The sequence below is a fragment of the Hippocampus guttulatus genome, chromosome 9, assembly GCF_054856545.1.
Source record: "Hippocampus guttulatus isolate MCC_2025c chromosome 9, RoL_Hgut_1.0, whole genome shotgun sequence".
Classification (NCBI taxonomy): Eukaryota; Metazoa; Chordata; class Actinopteri; order Syngnathiformes; family Syngnathidae; genus Hippocampus; species Hippocampus guttulatus.
The window spans coordinates 538386-557786 of NC_141269.1; the positions used below are offsets into that span (position 1 = coordinate 538386).

The 19401-nt window shown below is 50.2% G+C and overlaps 2 protein-coding genes across 3 annotated transcripts in view; one reads left to right on the forward strand and one right to left on the reverse strand.

Moving 5' to 3' along the window:
- myom2a (myomesin 2a) overlaps positions 1-4868 on the reverse strand; it is a 31154-nt gene extending 26286 nt beyond the window's left edge. Inside the window, exon 1 of one of the 2 annotated variants that reach the window (XM_086118986.1) lies at positions 4730-4868. The gene's annotated coding sequence lies outside the window, so the exon portion shown is untranslated. The remainder of the gene's footprint in view (positions 1-4729) is intronic. The other variant, XM_086118988.1, reaches the window with a different exon arrangement.
- On the forward strand, positions 3029-19175 carry LOC147199670 (hexokinase-1). Its single transcript, XM_086118991.1, has 18 exons — positions 3029-3377; positions 4718-4880; positions 7284-7432; positions 8272-8391; positions 8708-8803; positions 8872-8971; positions 9812-9995; positions 10285-10440; positions 10820-11053; positions 11545-11849; positions 12035-12183; positions 12265-12384; positions 12486-12581; positions 13565-13664; positions 14421-14604; positions 14673-14828; positions 15505-15738; positions 16727-19175. Exons 1-18 carry the CDS (start codon positions 3315-3317, stop codon positions 16875-16877), a joined length of 2760 nt encoding a protein of 919 aa, XP_085975117.1. The 5' UTR covers positions 3029-3314; the 3' UTR covers positions 16878-19175.
- Positions 19176-19401: the final 226 nt, after the last annotated feature.

Here is a 19401-nt window from a genome sequence, read left to right on the forward strand (position 1 = left end):
ATATCTATCTATATATAGAAAGATATAGATATATACAGCAGGGGCGACCAACCCGCGGCTCGCGAGCCGCGCGCGGCTCCTCGGCCGGTTCAGTGCGGCTACCTGGCTTTCGCACGACAAGCGTCGACAATGCGACGGCAGTGGCGATGCCATTCAAACGAAGGCGCGAACTACACAGAACGTACTACGTCAGCCTAGCATCAATCCCGTTACTTGATTGACATCGAGGGCAACCGATCAGATGACCGCCGCTCATGCGCAAGCAACGGCGCTAAGCGCTAAGCTAGTCAGCGAATGACCTCTGATTTTAAGGCAGAGGTGCCCAACACGTCGATCGCAATCGACCGGGAGCCGGCGAACTGCTCCCAAGTCGATCGCCAGCGGTGGGAGGAGGAAATGGGTGGGGTTGGGGGGGGGGGATTTGTTTGTTTGTCTCTTTAGCTTTCGTTCATTTTCGGCCCGTTCCGACTGTTGCTCATCGTGGCGTGCGTACATATGACTGGTTGGCCACCCCTGATCTACAGTATCTGTCAATCAATCTATTTATGCTGTCATTCAAAACCGTGAGGTGGGATTTGCGCCTCCTCTCGGAATTTTTGGGCATGTGTATGTAGGGACCGGCATTTTTAAAATGCGTAAACAGTATTTCTACTTTGTATATTTTGACGCCAAGCGGCTTGAGTTGGTGGCATCGAAGGCGGCTCTCACTCGAAGGTCTTCGTAATTGGAGAAAAACATGCTGACGTCGAGCGCCATGACGTTCATCTTGCCTTCTTATGAGTTGATATAGGTTGGAGGTTTTGTTTTTTTATCGGTCAATGGTCTTTTTTTTTTGTGTGTGTGTGTGGAAAAAAAAAACAAAAAAAAAACATCCGACTGAGTTGAGCGTTTCGGCTGCCGCTTCAGGCTTGTGTCTGAGCTGTCACCGCTTCCTTGTGACGTGTCTAAAAAAACAGCTGACCGGGTCGGGAGACCTTCCAAGTAAGGCTCCCCGAACCCGCTCAAGGCTGTGACCCAAGGCCCCCACCTCCCCCACCTCCACCAACCCCCCGGTCGGGCCAACAGGGGCTGCTTCTATTCTATTGCGTCCTACTCCCCAGCAAGAGTCCAAAAAGGTCTATGGGGGAAGGTCACCCTCAAGCGACCATGACAGCGGACGGGAGAGCGGAGGCCGGCGGCCTTCCCCCGCCAGCACCGCCTTCCTCTCTCACCCTTAAGCAGCCACAGGGGGGTTGTGGGGGGGGGGGGCTTTGTATTTGTGCGGGGGTTGTTCAAGATTGATTGCAGCAATCAGGAAGCTCGAAGCCCGAGGGTGCGCGCGCCACCGAGTCACCGTTGTGCTCAAGCACGCGTCATGATGACGGTTAAACTGCTTTGGATTTTTGTGGTTATTATTTGTTATTTCGCTTTGACCTCGGTTTGTTTTTGTTGTTGTTGTAAAAATCCTTCTGTTAGTTTTAATTATTTTTCCGAGCAGGTTTGTTAGATTTGATTGATTTTTTTATTTTTTTGCCCAAATGCTTAATTTTAGTGGCGTTTTTATTCTTTTTAGCTTTTGTATATGTGATATTTCTTGAGTGCAAGATAAAACAAAAAAGGTCACTCATAAAGTAAACTGAACGCCGCTTCTTGTAAAAAGCATTTTTGCATCCATGTTCATTGAGTTAGCGCCTTGGTCATGACGTAAGCCCCCAGGATTACATCAGGGACGGCGGGCAGGTTGTCGTGACGACAATTCTTTATCTCTGGTTCCAGTGAATCCGTGTCCTTTACGATGCGATGGGGTGTGCTTGCACTTTTATTTCTTTATTTGAAGGAGTGGAGTGTTTGCTCACCATATCAAGTCAACACTTGCTTATTGGCTGCGGGGGTTTGCCATTCACGACTCGAAGCCACACACACGTGACTTTTTACAGATTAAAAAATAGATATACTGTACGTGTATGTGTAAACCACATACGTACAGTACGTCTTCCGTTTCACATTTTCACCTTCCCGCTCTCCACAGTCCACCGAGCTGTCGTCATCGACGCTGCGGGTGATGCGGCAGGAAGCGTGATGATGACATCACATGACAAGGCGCGGAGGCTGCCCCGCCCATCCGCACGTCCGCCCACGACTGCCGTGGCAACGTGAGGGACGTGCCAACCACGAAGGAGAGGGGAGGGGAGGGGAGGGGGGGGGGGGGGATATCAGTTTGTCAGTCAGATGCAGCTTCCTGCTTCAGTGGGAGCGGGGCCCTGCGTAAAACCCTCCTCAAACCCTCATTGGGTCCTGCCTTTCCTGATTCTCCGCCCATCTTTCCTGCTCAGCCAATCGAGATGCTCCAAGAAGGAAGCCACTGTGACATGGCCAAACTGCGACTACACATAAAGCTTTCGAATGAAAAGATCATTTTGATTTTTAAAAAAATTTATTCTATAATTGTTTTTTCCAAAACTTCTAATCAGAAAACAAGAACATCTAGAAATGGAGGTATTTGTAGATGTATTTTTTTTAATTCATTTAAAAACTTTTCTTTTCCTCTGGAAAAAAGTGCAGCAAAATAAAATTGTTCAAGAATTGTTGAAGAAAAAAATCATAATCTGCAAAAATTGTAGAGAAAAAATCTTGACTATTTTTATCCATCAATTTATGGATCTATTTTATCCTCCTATCAAACAATGATTCTCAAATTTCATAACAAATTTGAAAAGATCACGAGGACATTTCTGCTGAAAATTTGGAAAAATAAAACTTTTCTGGAAAAGTACGGCAATATTCTAGAATACAAAAATATTATTAAAAAAATATCCCTATTTCCACAATCTATTCACCTTTTTTGCCCCGAGAACGAAATGAAATGCCCATCAATTAGACATACACAAAAACACCAACAAAAATTTCCAGAAAACATTTTTTTTTCTCGACCAAATAGACAAATCTGTATTTTTCCAGGCCCCTTCTCCCTTCCTGCTTGCCAGCATGTCTTTCTCGCTCTGCCAATCGGGAGGGGCGAATGGGGGCAGGGCACGGCTCGGCGCGAGAACCATTCCGCGGCCGAGCCGCTCCACGTCGGGGGGAGAGTGGAGATGGTGGGGGGGGAGAGAGACACACACTCAAACCCCTCCCTCCCCGAGTGTGCGCCTTCGTCGCAGACTCGCAAGCACGACCGCCGCCAGTTACGCTTCCCTTTTCCCTGTCAGCCTCGCCCACCAGTGGGAAGGAAAAGACGGCACACAAGGACAGGAGGGCGGACGAGCAAGCAAGCAAGCGGCCACGCAGTTTCTTCTTGACAACCCCCACCCCCGCAACCCCGCAGGAAGGAAGGCAAGATGATCGCAGCTCAGCTCCTGGCCTACTACTTCACCGAGTTGAAGGATGATCAACTCAAAAAGGTACAAACGGCTCAGGCGAGGCTGCAAAAACGCGACTCGCGTCTTGTACGGCAGCCATGTTACTTGGCGGGCGGGTGGGTGGGAGGATGCAACAGGAGAAGGCGGAGGAGGATGGACGCGCTAGCGGCGGCGGCGGAGGGTTAGCGGCGTGCCCTTGACGCGGACACCTCCGTGACCGCTCGCGTAGATGTCAGCCGGCGAGGCTTCCGGATTCTTGCACACGAGCGCGCTCAAACATTCCCGAGATGTGTGACCTTGCACAAATTAGCCGCCGGCCGATAGCCGCTATGCTAGCGCGCGTGCGCGCGCGCGTGTGAGTGAGATGACAGACCGGCGACATGGATGGAGGGTCGGGGGAGGGCCTTGTACAAGTAAAGTGGAGGGAGGGGAGGGGGCTGCTGTGACGTCACAGTGCAGCAGATGCACGTGCGTGCGCGGAAACGAATGCAAAGAAGGCCTCTGGGGAAACATCACGCATGATGTCATGCTGTTTGGAGGAAAATACAAGATAATACCCCCAAAATAAATAAACAAGAACAAGAACTAGAATTCCCCCCCCTACCCCCCTTTTTCTAGAGATCCCCAAAGGTTGAATGGAGGCAACTAATCTGTTCTTGTGGGAAGATATTTGGCCTTTCATTCAATTGTCGAGGTCCTCCATTGATGGCTCGGTGGGGGCCTTCCCTGGGGGTGGTCAGACCAATCATTTGTTCTCGCCTGTGGTGGCAAAGCGTTGACGGTGATATGAGGTGACTTTTGAGGGGATAGATAGATACCGGGATGTTTTTGGAGGCCACGGCCGGGCATCTGCGGTCCTCGAGGGCCGCTCTCCTGCTTGCTTTCCATGTGCCCCTCCTCCAACACACTTGATTCAAATGATCAGGATTTTTCTCCATGCAGCTTCTGCAGAGCTTGCCGATTATTTGAATCAGGTGTGCTGGAGGACGGAAACATCTGAAACAGGCCGCACCGCTGCCCTCGAGGACTGGAGTTGCCCCCTTCCCCCCAAACATATCATTTTTTGGGGAAACGATACGTTTTTTTCCCCTCTCAAAATATTTGTAATAAAATTATAATTTCCCAGAAAGAAAATGACTAAAATTATTTTAGTAAGATTGCCACTAGCCCCCCCGCCCCCCACAAAAACACTTTCTTCTTTTAAGATGGCAATTTTACCCTCAGGAATGAGTTTTGCCAAAATGTACGTTTGGACGTTTCCGTCCAAGTGTTGTTGCAAACCGTGCCCAGGTTTCTGTCCCGTTTCCATTTTGTCAGTGTTGCCCCCACGTTGTCATGGTTGGTAAGTGACCATTTTGCGGCCTTGGTTTTTGTGCCCCCAGATCGACAAGTACCTCTACTCCATGCGGCTCTCCGACGAGACCCTCAAGGACATCATGAACCGCTTCCGCCGGGAGATGGAGGATGGCCTCGGCCACGGCACCAATCCCACCGCCACAGTCAAGATGTTGCCCACCTTTGTCAGGTCCATCCCTGACGGTTCAGGTAGCATGAAAAAAAAATTATTGTCAGTTCATTTAGGCTTAGCTGGGAGCCCCCCGCCCCCTAGACCATTAATATATGATATTGATATTAATAAAAAGAAAAAACAAGTGGCATGGAAGTTGTTGCTTCAAACCAAAATGGCTGACTTCCTGTTCAATTTTGTGTATTGGTCTCGGAGATGTTTTTGTCCATCAAATAATGAAAAACTTTTTTTTTTTTTTAAACAGTAACAAGAAAAACTCATTTTATAGATACTTACTTGTTCCATACTCAGGGCACGTCTTTGAAATGGCTTCATCCCATTTTGGGAGATATGGACATAAAAGATTTTTGGTCAAAAACATTGAACCCGTTTAAGGCCCTGACGTATTTTGGAGCCTAATATTGGGAGAAATCTAATGTTGCAACACTTCAGACCACGGTAGCATCTTCGAGCGGGGGTGCCCAAATCTGCTCCCCGAGGGCCGCTTTCCTGCTCCTTTTCCGTCTCTCCCTCCTACAACACACCCGATTCATCATTTGAATCTAAAACAGGCTGGATAGGGGCTTTCGAGGTTCCGGGCTTGGGTACCCGCGTCTGAGAGGACAATTTTACAAGACGTAAAATTGTCATCCTTGGAAAAAAAATAAAATAAAAAATAATAATCCAAAAATAGCCTGACAATCTGTGCGAGTACCACCGAAAGCACTATCTCTTCTTGTGTCTTGCGACTCCATCTTCCAATAGCGTAGCCGTTAGCATGGCTTCTCCGTCTTCCCCGTTTTTACTACATGTCGCCCTCCTGTGATAACGACACTTCTCGGAAGTGTCGCTTAGGCTACGTCGAAACCGCAGGTCAAAAGCACCGCGTTTAGCCGTGCTAGCTAACTTAGCGTCAAGCATTCCAGAGTAGTAATACAGTCATCCAGTCGTTTTTCGCGGTTAATGAGGACTGGAAACCCCCCATGAAAGGTGAAAACCACGAGGTAGACTTTGCCCGCCTCCTAGGAACTTTTGGTCACGTGTATGTGGGTACCAGCGTGTTTAAAAGATGTGAACGGTATTTCTACTTTATATATTTGAGACAAAGATGACAACGGTACACGTACGGACTTCAAAAAGCTCAGACAGTAAATAGCATTTATCAACGTTGCCGTGCGAGAGAAGCCAAGCGGCCCGTGTTGGTGGCGTCGAAGGCGGCTCTCGCTTGGCTCTTCTGATGGAGAGTTTCTGGAGCAGGTGAAAGCAGGAAGTAGGAGTGACCCCTTAATGCGGCCGCGCCGTTTTCGTTAGCGGTTGGTAGACTCCAACTCGATACCCTCGGCCGACTCGATATCGTCTTACGTATATACCGTGCACCCCGAAGCTTTACGGCCGCGAGCGCTCCGAGACTTAACTTGTCTTGGCGTCGGCAGAATACGACCGACCGGAGGACTTGGAGGCAAGCGGCGGTGAGGTCAGAAGTTGAGGCGGCCGACGCACTTTCCAACGAATCGGGCCAGCCAAAGAACAAAAGATGTTCACTTATCAGCACATTCCCACAAGCGGACGGGACGCCGGCTATCGCGAACGTGATTCCGCACCTGCACCGCGTTCAAACAAAAAGCGTCCGAGAGGCCCCGAGCTCAATTTGGTTTCGGGGCCCTGCGGAAAATACAATAACAGACACATTTTCCGAACCCAACCTCAATGTTCATTTGAGAAACCTAATTGTTCGCCAAATAGCATAATTGACGATCACGTCTAACTTTGTGTCACAAAATCGATAAAAACAATCATGTACTTGCTCAATCAAAATCAACTAATTTTGTTGACAAAAAATAATCAACTAGCTTGGGAGCTACTTAAAAAGAATGACAAACTCCATTTGGAGCTAATTAATCGAACCAATACACCAATTTTGGTGGTTAAAAAAAAATAATGATACGAAGTAGCTGTGGTGCTCACTAATGAGAATGATGAACGTGTTTTGTTGCAAAGAAGCAAGAGTCTTTGAAGATCGCTTTGGGGACAGTTAACAAGAATAATACATCCGCGTTGGTGCTAACTTGCATTAATCGCCGTCAGAGATTATTGCCTCGGCCGAGGAGGTCATGATTAGTTTATCGAATGTTTGGCAGTCGGTACAAAATCCCCAAAAACCACACACCGGTCCTGGCCAGCTTCGATCGCCGGATGCCCATGTTAAAAATAGCCTCGGGTCGCGTCGGCGACAAACATTCAACCGACGCCGCGGCTGACAAAAAGCGATACAGCGGAGAGAAGTGACTCGGTCTCTTGTTCTGTTCACCGGCCGAACTTTGACAGCTCGTCTCATTTGACGAGATGATTGGCGCGCGCGCCTGTTCAAACGACGGCAGATCGTTGACTCGCGTCCGCCCGTCCCGTATTGAAACTTTTCATGTGTTTTGCCGTTTGGACAGAGAAGGGGGATTTCATTGCCCTGGATCTCGGGGGATCAAATTTTCGCATCCTGCGAGTCAAGGTGACCCAGGATAAAAAGCAACCGGTTCAAATGGAGAGCCAGGTCTACGAGACCCCCGACGACATCATTCACGGGAGCGGCACTCAGGTACGCCCCTCGGGGTTTATCAACCGAGACGGTCGCGGGTCATTTCCGGCAAGGTTTCAATCCAATCCGCTGTCCAATTCCAAACAGACTTTGCCGCGGTTTGCTTGAGAGACCGATGCGATTGGCAACCTCAGGTGGCGTGGGAACAAATCAGACGCTCGACCTACGTGACACTTAACTGAATTCCCGTTAGCTCGTTTGGCTGCAAGTCTCGAGCGGACAAAAACCGCCGCTCTACGGTCCTGCGAAATAGCATCTGCCCGCTTCCTGATTTATCACGTACAAAGGTTTCAGTTCATCAAACCAATTTTAAGATCACACGGAGAGACAACCCGAGGAAATGTATAACGTGCCAGTTTCAAAATGCCAATTCAATTTATTCACACACCTCAAAAAAACAAATCCAAAAGAAGAAACCGAGTTCCGAGTAGGGTGACATCAGATCCCTGCGGCGATGACCTCCGGTGAACTAGCGGACAACAGTTGGCAGTCGCGCCGTAACGCGATCGCAAAAAAGGCGGCCGCGGGGCGGCGCGATCGGCCGGCGGCGGCCCGCGGAGACGGAGGCGCTTTCGTGAAGCGGCGGCCAAGCCCGAAACGTAACGTGATACGCGGGCGAGGTGATCAGCAACACCGTTTGACTCGCACGCAGCGGAGTGCTCGGGTCACGGATCGTAGCGATAGATGTCGGCACCCGTCTGCCGTTGAAGTGGGGCTACGAAAGGGGGATAGCGACGCGTCCGAAGTCTTGATGACGAGACGCCGGGAGCAACGGACCGTTTCCAAAACAAAGCAAGCACGACTCACGTTTCAATGTTTTCCCCTTGTGGCGTCCGCAGCTTTTTGACCACGTGGCAGAATGCCTGGGCGACTTCATGGAGAAACAAAAGATTAAGGACAAAAAGCTTCCCGTGGGATTCACCTTCTCTTTTCCCTGCGCCCAAAGCAAACTCAATGAGGTAAGCGTGCTTGAATACGCTTGCAAAAACCGGCAAAATTATTTGCCAAAGAAAAGGAAAATTGGATGATTTCATCGCGAGCCTCGCAACGCGTCTTCAAACTTGCGCCTTCATACTGCATCCATCAATAGAATTAGGGGATTTCTTATTTGAAGCTCAATGTGCTCCAAACCAAGAATAAAACCGCAGTAAGAAGACAAGGAAGCGTGTCGGGATTTTTGCGGAGCTAAAGACCAAGCCTGACAGTGGGGGAGCGCGACACAAACGGTTCACCTGCGTCAAACCCGCCCAACTGATTCAACCGATTCGTTTGCAGGCCGTCTTAGTGACATGGACAAAGAAGTTCAAGGCCAGCGGCGTGGAAGGCACGGACGTTGTCAAACTCCTCAACAAGGCCATCAAGAAACGCGGGGTAGGTTCCGCTGAGGCGAAACCGACAAGAGACAAAAGAATTTGTCATCAGCCAAACTGGTTTGCCAGGACTACGAGGCCGACATCATGGCGGTGGTCAACGATACGGTGGGGACCATGATGACGTGCGGCTTTGACGATCAGCGCTGCGAGGTGGGCATCATTATAGGTAAGTCGGGCTTGGCGGAACTCGCGGTACGATGAGAACGCGGCATTTTTTTTTTTTTACAACAACAACACGGGCGTTACGGGATCGTCGGTGACTTGGGGGAACGGGGAAATCAACGACAACGTTTATGAAAAGGTCCGACTGTTACTTTGGAAATTTCAAACAAAGTGACGATGACCCACATGACTGATGTAGTGGCGCATAGTAGCGGGGACGCCAAATGTCGACAACAGGGAATGTGTTTTCATTATTTGATGGCTAGCATTGCTTTCAATTCTGATCAATTTGACACCCCCCCGCCCCCCACCCACCTCCCCGAAAAACTGTCACTCAAGAACTCACAAATTCAGTCACATAACCATGGTGATAAACTGCAAAGTCAGTTAGCTATTTTCTCACAAATTAGCGGGCAGAAGGCTTGCTAGCTACCCAACTCACTAAATGTCAGTTAGCTAGCATGCTGACTTAGCTAGTTAGTTGTTAGCTGTTGTTAATTCACCTTATGGGCATGAATAGTTTTGGGGATTTTCTTTTGTCTGCTATTTCATCCCAAAGACAAAGCGAACAAGATTAAAAACTTTTTCGGGGTTTCCCAAACTTAGGTTTGCTTCACTGGAGTTTCCCTCGGTATAAATACAGTCGGTATGGGTTGAGAGTGGATATTTTCAGGGTGGAGTACAACATCGTGAGCCACCAACCGAAGCGAACTACCGCGCGGGCGGGCGTCCGCACTGCAACGGGGTCACTGGCGCTAAAAATGACTCTGACCACAACTCGACATCACAAGAGCGACAGTTGCGTCGCCCGACTGACGCCTCTCCCAACTTTGCCCGCTGCCAGGAACAGGAACCAATGCCTGCTACATGGAAGAAATGCGTCACATCGACCAGGTGGAGGGCGACGAGGGTCGGATGTGCATCAACACCGAGTGGGGGGCCTTCGGCGACGACGGCTCCTTGGAGGACCTGCGCACGGAGTTCGACCGCGAGATCGACAGGGGGTCCATCAACCCGGGAAAGCAGCTGTGAGCGTCAACGTTTCTTTACTCTGGAAGGACGTTTCGATGCTTCTTCCGGTTGATGTTTTCCGGACTTTCACTGCCGTGTTTCGGAAAGGAATGATATGCGGAGAGTGAAAAGAGGCCACCGGACTCTGGGTCGCTGGGGCCCGAATGAGCCTGTTGCATCGGTGAAAAGTCCAACATCTTCAGAGTCCGGATGTCTCCGTTCAATCTTTGACGATAATCGAGAAGCCACGCAGACACTTCGAAGAAGCGCGAGTGAGAATCCCAGCCGTGTTTTCTTTCCATTCAGTTTTGAGAAGATGGCCAGTGGCATGTACATGGGGGAGCTGGTGCGACTCATTCTGGTCAAGATGGCCAAAGAAGGTCTGCTGTTTGAAGGACGCATCACACCCGAGCTCCTGACAAAAGGGAAGATTGAGACCAAGCACGTCTCGGCCATTGAAAAGTGAGCGGCGTGCCGTTACCGCGCGAAAAAAACAAACGCAAAGATGACATTTCATTTGCCGTAGGATCATTTCGCGTAAAAAGAAGCGAGAATCTTGCATTCGTCGCCAAGATTTCCTTCCATTTTGAAGGTGTTGTTGGAAATGGAGGGACCAGAACACAAAGGATGATGAAGGCACTTGACAATGATACCAAAATCAGCTTCCAAAGTGGGCGTAGCTTCCGCAATCTCGATTTTTGAAGTCAAGGTGTCTCCGTTTGACCCCTCTTGAGGGGTCCGATACTCTTACAACAAAAAAGTTTGGCGCTCTTCTCTTTCCATTTCCGACCGCACCTCAAAATCTTGTTTGACTTTACACGGAATGATCCCTCCCCACCAGGACGAAAGAAGGGCTGAAGAAGTGCATGGAAATCCTAACGAGGCTGGGGGTGGAGCCCTCCGATGAAGACTGCCTCGCCGTGCAGCACGTGTGCGCAATCGTGTCCTTCCGCTCGGCCAATCTGATCGCCGCCACCCTGGGGGGCATCCTGTCTCGCCTGAAGGAGAACAAGGGTGTGGCTCGCCTTCGCACCACCGTGGGCATTGACGGCTCCCTCTACAAGATGCACCCTCAGTAAGCGCAATACGTCCCCGGTAGTTACAGTATCCTCATTACTATCACAAAAAAAAAAAAAGCCCCGGATGCATCGGATGAGGACGCCTCCCTGGTGAGGTGTTTCACCGGCAGGACGACCCGGGGCACGCCGGAGAGACTACGTCTCCCGGCTGGCCTGGGAACGCCTCGGGATCCGTCCGGAAGAGTTGGAAGAGGCGGCCGGGGAGAGGGAAGCGCGGGCTTCTTCGCGACTTGACCCCGGATAAGCGATAGAAAACGGCACGGCGCGGTCTTCCGAATTCTCGCGGCCAGCCAATAGAGTGGCGGGGCGGTACAGACCATGGTTTGCAAACTCCTAACTGTCCGCCGCGATCTCGGTTTGCCTATTTCAACGTAGCGGCGCCCAACCGGACTGTGAGTGACGAACCGCAATTCGACGATGCGCCTCGACGGCGGCCGTGGCCTTCCGGAGAGGACGGACAAAACAAAGACTGTGTTTCTGTGACCAGGTATGCCCGCCGCCTGCACAAGATGGTGCGCCGCCTGGTGCCGGACTCGGACGTCCGCTTCTTGCTGTCGGAGAGCGGGAGCGGCAAGGGCGCCGCCATGGTGACGGCGGTGGCTTACCGCCTGACGGAGCAAGCGCGGCAGATCCAGCAGACCCTAGCCGAGTTCCGGCTGCGCAAAGCTCAGCTGCTGGAGGTGAAGAAGCGCATGCGGGTGGAGATCGAAAGAGGCCTCAAGAAAGACACGCACCAAGAGGCAACGGTCAAAATGCTGCCCACATACGTCCGAAGTACACCGGACGGAACAGGTGAATGATGGCCGAGGGAGGCACCCTCACTTCACCGCGCCGCCAAATATGGGCCACTCACTTATCAGAAGCTAAAACGCTTTTAGCCGATGCCGATCGGGGCTCCCTCTTGGAATTCCAAGTGACATCGATGACGGGTAGAAAATGTCCCGGGCGGAAGGTGCAAACGTTTCCTTTCTGTCCAGAGAACGGAGACTTCCTCGCTCTGGACCTCGGCGGGACAAACTTCCGTGTGCTTCTGGTCAAGATTCGCAGCGGGAAGAGGCGGTCTGTGGAGATGCACAACAAAATATACGCCATTCCCATCGAGGTTATGCAGGGAACGGGAGAGGAGGTAACGCATTGGCCACCGTCTTCCCGCAACGGTTCAGGAACGGTTCTCACTTTGCGGCTCCTTTTACGATGGATTTCACAGCTCTTCGACCACATCGTGCACTGCATCTCGGACTTCCTGGACTACATGGGGATGAAGAGTGCCCGTTTGCCGCTGGGCTTCACCTTCTCCTTCCCTTGCCATCAGACCAGCCTGGATGCAGTGAGTTTTCCCGAAACACTGAGCTCAAGCCACAAGTTCGCCAAATCTCAAACGATTCCAAGCTAATTTGCCAAGTGCTAATCGTGCTTTGTGTTCGGCAGGGAATACTCGTGACCTGGACCAAAGGCTTCAAAGCCACCGACTGTGAGGGCGAAGATGTGGTGGAGCTTCTGAGGGAGGCCATCAAGAGGAAAGAGGTCATTGGGGGGGGGGGGCTCCATTTCGTTCATTTGGTAGAATCGATTTAGTAACAATCGTCTCAATTAGGAGACATTTCATTGTCTGCTCGAACCGCACATGGGCCCCTTTGTCAGTGTCTGTCAAAGCCAGCTTCTCCCCATGTCCCAAAGTACAACTGTGGAATGTTCCGAGGCGGGACGGCAGTTGTGCAGCGGAAAAAAAAGGGGAAAGCCGAGACCGAGGTTGTTAAGTTGACCACCGGCGACTTCGCGTCGGAAGCAATTTTATAAATCCTCTTTTGTTTTGTTTAGTTTTTTGGTCCGGTGTCGCAAGCCCGAAAGGCAACGGGCACTGCCGCATGGTCACCGAGTCCATCCTTGAACCGCATCTGCGTTTTAAGTCATTTCTATGCGTGGAATGTTCCTTATAATGGCCACGTACGACACAAACTCGACAGTCCACCGTGTGTTCATCACTTTCTCTTTGTCGGCATTCCTGTGACCCGAACTGAGACACTTGGTGTTCACTGTTTAATGGATGTCATCGCCCGTCATGGTCGAAGAGGACTTTTACCCTTTTAGATGGAGGAACCAGTAAGTATTCAGTGACTGTTAGTGTTTAAGTGCCAGGGCAGCGATGATTGTGGCTACTGTTATGCTCGCATACGCTAACACTGACACACCGTCCGACGTACGGGTCTGCGGCGCGGGGTCTTTCTTCCTGGCGAATCCCCCACAGCGACAGAGATGAGATCCCTTGCCCCCAAAGGGGTATTTGGTGCATTGTGCTGTGTCGAGATGGTCTTCGTCGGGTTCAACGCGTGATCCGTGGAATCACCCGCGAAAAGGTTTTGATCCGCGGAGTCGTGTTGTCCCGTAACAAATAGCCAGAAATACTAAAAACTAACGCCTGCCTCTTAGGTTGACGCCGAAGGAAATGATGATGGTGGCGCATTGCATCATGGTTCACGTGTCCAACCGCCATCTTTTACTCATCTCAGGAATTTGAGCTGGATGTGGTGGCGATCGTCAACGACACCGTGGGCACCATGATGACCTGCGCCTATGAGGAACCCACCTGCGAGGTGGGCCTGATTGCAGGCAAGTCTTGGAAAGATTTTTTTTTTTAACACCCATCTGCTTGTTAGAGGAGAGCAGAAAGTACTGAAACATTTTGAACATTAGCAAAGACCATGTCGCGGAAACATCACCCCCGAGCCCGATTTCCCAACCTCTTTTGGAGTGCAATTTAAAAGAAACCGGTGGTCGGTGCGGCGAATATACGCTGCTTACATTTAACATTGTTTTGAAAAATAGTCGCCGTTACTCCAACATGACCACAAGCTCTCGGAGCGTCCAAGTAAGAAGCGAGAATATTTGGAGAGTCGCACTGCATTGGCCGGCGCCAGTCCACATCTCAGGAAGGCAGGGCCGGGAAAACCCAGGTCATTGGAAAGAATTGGCTCCCTCCAAATCAACCATTTCTTCGTGGATGAGTGGGCGTTTGACAACGCCATCGTTGCGGGAGCAGCCGGAGCGCGTAGCTCTTTTTCGATCGGCGAGCTTTCTCGGCAGCCGGAGATCCGCGCCGCGTCGGAGGACGGCCAAAGCTCTCCGGGAGAATCCCGCGATCCGTAGCTGGCAGGGCGCAATATATCCATTCGTTCGGGAGCGAGGCGGGCAGGAAGTGCTCCCTTTGGAGCTCCGCTAGCTAGCCGCCGCGAGGGGATCGCGTGGACTCTGAAAAGCTCAGCTGGGATGTCGGCCGGGAACGGGGGCAACCTCCCCTCCCAACCTGTCCTTCCCATCACCGAGTAACAAGTGTTTTTTTTTTTCCTCGCCGTTTCCTGCCCTCAGGGACGGGCAGCAACGCTTGTTATATGGAGGAGATGAAAAACATCGAGATCGTGGAAGGGGATGAAGGTCGGATGTGCGTCAACATGGAATGGGGAGCGTTCGGAGACAATGGTTGCCTGGATGACATCAGAACCCAGTACGACCAGGCGGTGGATGAGAACTCGCTCAACGAAGGCAAACAAAGGTCGGGCCGCTTTTCGGTATCTCCGAGTACTTTCAAGTCGACAATTCTTAACAAATTTGCTTCTTTAGATACGAGAAGATGTGCAGCGGCATGTACCTGGGGGAGATCGTCAGGCAGATTTTGATTGATCTCACCAAACGCGGATTCCTTTTCCGCGGACAAATCTCTGAAACGTTAAAGACGAGAGGCATCTTTGAGACAAAGTTCCTGTCTCAGATCGAAAGGTGGGTCGCTTATCAAAGTTTGCGATACTTTCAGTCTTTCGAAATTATTGTTTTGACTCAGAAATCGTGGATTTGGGATTTATTGTCCGGACGAGACCCAAACTGCAGGGACAGCAGTTCTTCACGTCGTTATAGAAGCCTCGACCTCACGCTGGTCTCGGCTCCTTTCGGTCTCGGTTTTGACTCGGTACAGGGTCCTCAAAGTCCAGGGTCTTGAGGTTCTCAGCTTCTCAAGGTTTTATTCTCTACTTGGCCACGGGTCTTCAATACCTTGGTCTTGACTCGGTCTCCACTGCTCAAAGTCTCGGTCTTGATTTGGTCCCAGTTCTTTTTTGGCTCCGCAATGTTTTTTGTTTTGACTTGGTCGCATGTCCTTAATTTAAAGTCCGGCTCATTAAACTCCTGATCTTGACTCGGCCTTGGGGCTGCTCAATATTTTTGCAACGCCGCCGTTATTGTTCAGTGGTAAATGTCAATGCTGTTGGAGTGGCTGGAGGAACCGCGGCATGAGAAGCGTCTTCATCATGTCGAAAAGATGTAGCCGCGCAGCTAATGATAAGAATTACTAGAAAAAGGTCAAACCGTCGCCGACGGCAACAGCCGCGAGGGATCCAGTGACTCCCCTGCTATTGGCAAGATATTGACATGTCGCCCGCTTCCCCCCCCCCCCCCACAGCGATCGTCTGGCTCTGCTGCAGGTCAGGGCCATCCTGCAGCAACTGGGGCTGGACAGCACCTGCGACGACAGTATCATCGTCAAGGAGGTTTGCGGTACGGTGTCCCGCCGCGCCGCCCAGATCTGCGGGGCCGGTATGGCAGCAGTTGTGGACAAGATCCGCGAGAACCGGAGACTGGACCACCTGGATGTGACCGTGGGCGTGGACGGAACGCTCTACAAGCTGCACCCACAGTAAGGCCAACTTCATCGCTGTACAAGAGTTGACTCTTTTTAACTCACGTGCAGGTACTCTCCGTGTTCCGATGCTTCTTCCTCTTTTGTGATCCATTTATAACCAACCCATCTACAATCTTCTGTTAATATGTACCATGACAATTCCCGGGGAATTTGCTTTCTTAACCACATAGCAGAGGAGGACTCAACCATCACGTCCGCGGCATAAAGGCAATGATGGAGACGGGCCAGACGGCATAGCTGACCAGACCGTACCTTTTCAGAAGCAGGAAAAGTAGCCGGTCGCTTCAACCCCACTTTGCGGATCGGCGCCCTTTTGCTTTCTACCGGCTCGCCGTCTCGTGCGAAGATAACCAGTACAGAATAGGAAGTTGAGGTCGACTCGTTCTGTGTTGGCTTATGACGTAGCTAAGCCGCTAAAAACGGGTCAAAGAGAGGCGGCCACTCAAAACCCGCTGAGTTTACAAAGCCTCCTGGTTTTGCCGGTCAGCTCCCAATTCCGTATTAGTACCTTTCACACAGGACATCCAATTAATTCTTTAACTCCACAAGACGTACATGTACGTCTTTTTAAAATTAGGCCCCGCCTACCATTGACGTACTTGTACGTCCAAGTCTTTTTTTTTTTGCGTCATAGAGAGGAGGAGGGTCTGATGCAATCTGTGAATGAGAATAAACGGTTCGCAATGTAAATCATGTAAAGAAGCGACCAGTAGGTGGCAGTGGTGCCTCACGTGCTTTTACAAAAAGCTTTTTCAGTTTTTTTTTTTTTTTTGCCCAGGAATCGCCATTTTCATGAAACTTAGCCATTTTGTCATGCCGATTGCTGAAGAATGGAAAAAGATAGATAACACTTTGTGAAAAAACAATTATCGACGCCCTGCCCCCCCACAACAGCTCTGCCCACCAGCCTATTCGGGAACCTCTGTTTCTCTCTCGCAAGCCACCTCCGTCACCGCGTCTCCTCTCCCTCTGCCCCTCGCAGTTTTTCGCGGATCTTCCAGCAAACGGTGAAAGAGCTCTCCCCGAAATGCGACGTGAATTTCCTTCTGTCTGAGGACGGTAGTGGGAAGGGGGCCGCGCTCATCACAGCGGTGGGCTGCCGTCAGAGGGAGCAGGAAGCTCAGCAACACTGAAGGCACTCCCGGAAAAAGTACGAAAGGAACTCTCCGCTGCTCCGTGGCCATCGTTCACCCCCATCCCTCCAACGGCCGTGACCCACCCACCTGCCACTTGACCACTGCCCCGAATTTAGGGCGGCGCACAACAAGCACCACATGCTCTGCATATTTATTGCTCGGCACCAGCAGCTTTCTTGTGTTTATCCGTTCTCCTCGGTAGCTCGTCGTTGTCTAAACTCCGTCGGTGTCTAATATTTGTGTATTGCTAACGTTATTTTTATATGGAGGCAAATAGATGACTATTTATACAGCCGAGGCCATTCCCATAACATTTTCCACCGCCGGGACAAGAAAATGCTTTCACTTTTTATACACACAGAAGCCTGATGGGCCAAGGCGTTCCCCAACGTACCTTCCGAAACGCCGGGCGACAAGAGCTCGCCGGCAAGTCACGGCCGCTCCATTCCTTCCCATGACATCACGTGCAAAGTTAAACGAGCAGAGATTGGGCACTCGAGTTGTTGCAAATTGGACTTGACCAAAGTCACCGTTTTGACTTGGGAAAATAAACCCAAGAGACTCGGCACTCGACTTAGACTTTTGAGTTCAAGAACAAGAGCTGAGGCACGGGCTGACTTGGGAAGCATTCACTCATTGGCCACTCCCTTATCACGACAGCATTTCGGGGGCTGCGTACTCCGGAGTGATGAACTGAAACTCGTCAGCCAATCGTAGATGGGGGTTCCCCCGAGTGAAACAAAAGGTTCTCGGTTTTATGTTGAAAAAATAATCAAGTTCATGTCACTGTAAGTTACAAACTGACTTGCGCAAGACAAAATGACGTGCGACTCGTTAGCTCAAGGCTGAGCGCACGCGTGACCTGTTCCAATCTCTGCCCGTTGACCGCTGGTGTGCATCTTGTCCGTGTTGGTCACGTGTCCATGTAGCGGGCGGCAAATGTTAGCCATCGTTTAGAACTTCTTTGTGAACTACTACGCTTTGTTGTCGTGATGAACCCCCCGCATCAACTCTGACCGGGAGGGGTGGAGTACTACTACTGCTGCTGCTGCTTTATTGTGTATATTGTGTCAGGAGCGTGCGTGCGCGTATGTGTCCGACCAGTACGCTTCCAGTGTCTAAAAGCTGTGTGGAGACTGCATGCCTTACACACAGACGAAAATGGGAACGCACGAGATGTGATGCCTTTTGTTTCACGCGGAAGAGGAAGACACTTGACGATTAAATTCTATTTTGTTGTGGAACAAAGTCTGCCGTCTCTTTCCGAAAGCCGCAAGTCCACGCAGCAGTGGTTTGGCCAATTATTTTAATCATGGATTAATCATTCTATCAAACATTTGATCCAAACTTCTCTTTATGACAGAAAATCGGGACATTATTTCAAATTGAGGGTGCGGAAAATGCACCACGATATTTTCAACAGGCTACAATAGTGTCTCTGCAGGTCCGAATAAATAAAATCGACCAGGCAGATGCAGCTGATCCAAAATGCTGCCGCCAGAGTCCTTACAAACACGAGGAAACTGGACCGCACCACTCCTGTCCTCACATAACTACACTCGCTTTCTGCGAGTCAAAAGAATAGGTTTGAAAATCTTGCTGCTGGTCTTAAAATCCCTCAATGGTCTTGGACCAAAATACAGTCAAACCACGGTTTTCGACCAAAAATTGAGTTTTTTTTATGCCTCGGATGCCGAACAAATTTCGGTTCTCGAACAAACTGAGCGCACATGAATGCATCATTTTACTCCTCTCGCCTTCCTTACACCGAGGAAGTGACGCTTCCTCGTGTTGCTTTCCATTGTGAGCAGACGTGTTCAATAAACATTTTTATTTTAAAAAGAGCATGGTTTCGGTTTTCGAACCGCCTTCTGGAACGGATCACGGACGAAAACCGAGGTTTGACTGTACACATAAAATGAAGCACACGGATCCTTCAGCTGGTCTGGGACTGGTCCATTTTGGTGTTCCCAGACGCAGAACCAAACAAAGCAGCATTAAGTTAGTAGGCTCCTCACTCGTGAAACACATTCCCCAAATAGCTGAGGTCCGCCCAATTTGTCAGTTTATTTTAAATCAAGGCTGAAAGTATTGTTTACTGCGGCATTGGTGTGTGTGTGTGTGTGTTTTATAAAATAATAATTGATATACACTGTATATCAAACATAAAATATGATGCGTGCACGAAATATGTCAGTAACAGCAGATACGGTACACGGAGTAATATGCGAATAGGTGACATTAGAGCTGTATAGATCACTACATATGATGTAAATAAATCACTCACTCAAGCTATTCCAGATGTGTGTCATTCCTGGCTGATGCGTTCAGGGACTCCCGAACCACCTGTTAAGAGAGGGAAAAAAATAACAGTGACATATTTTCCACGTTTTGGTGTCTTTCACAGTTCGAATCCAGTAGCAAATTAGTCCGTAACGAGTCTAATCCGTTCGACTAATTTCGATGCTCATGGATCGCAACAATAATTTTCGTCTATACGTTGCCGCGTGAGACAGTGAGG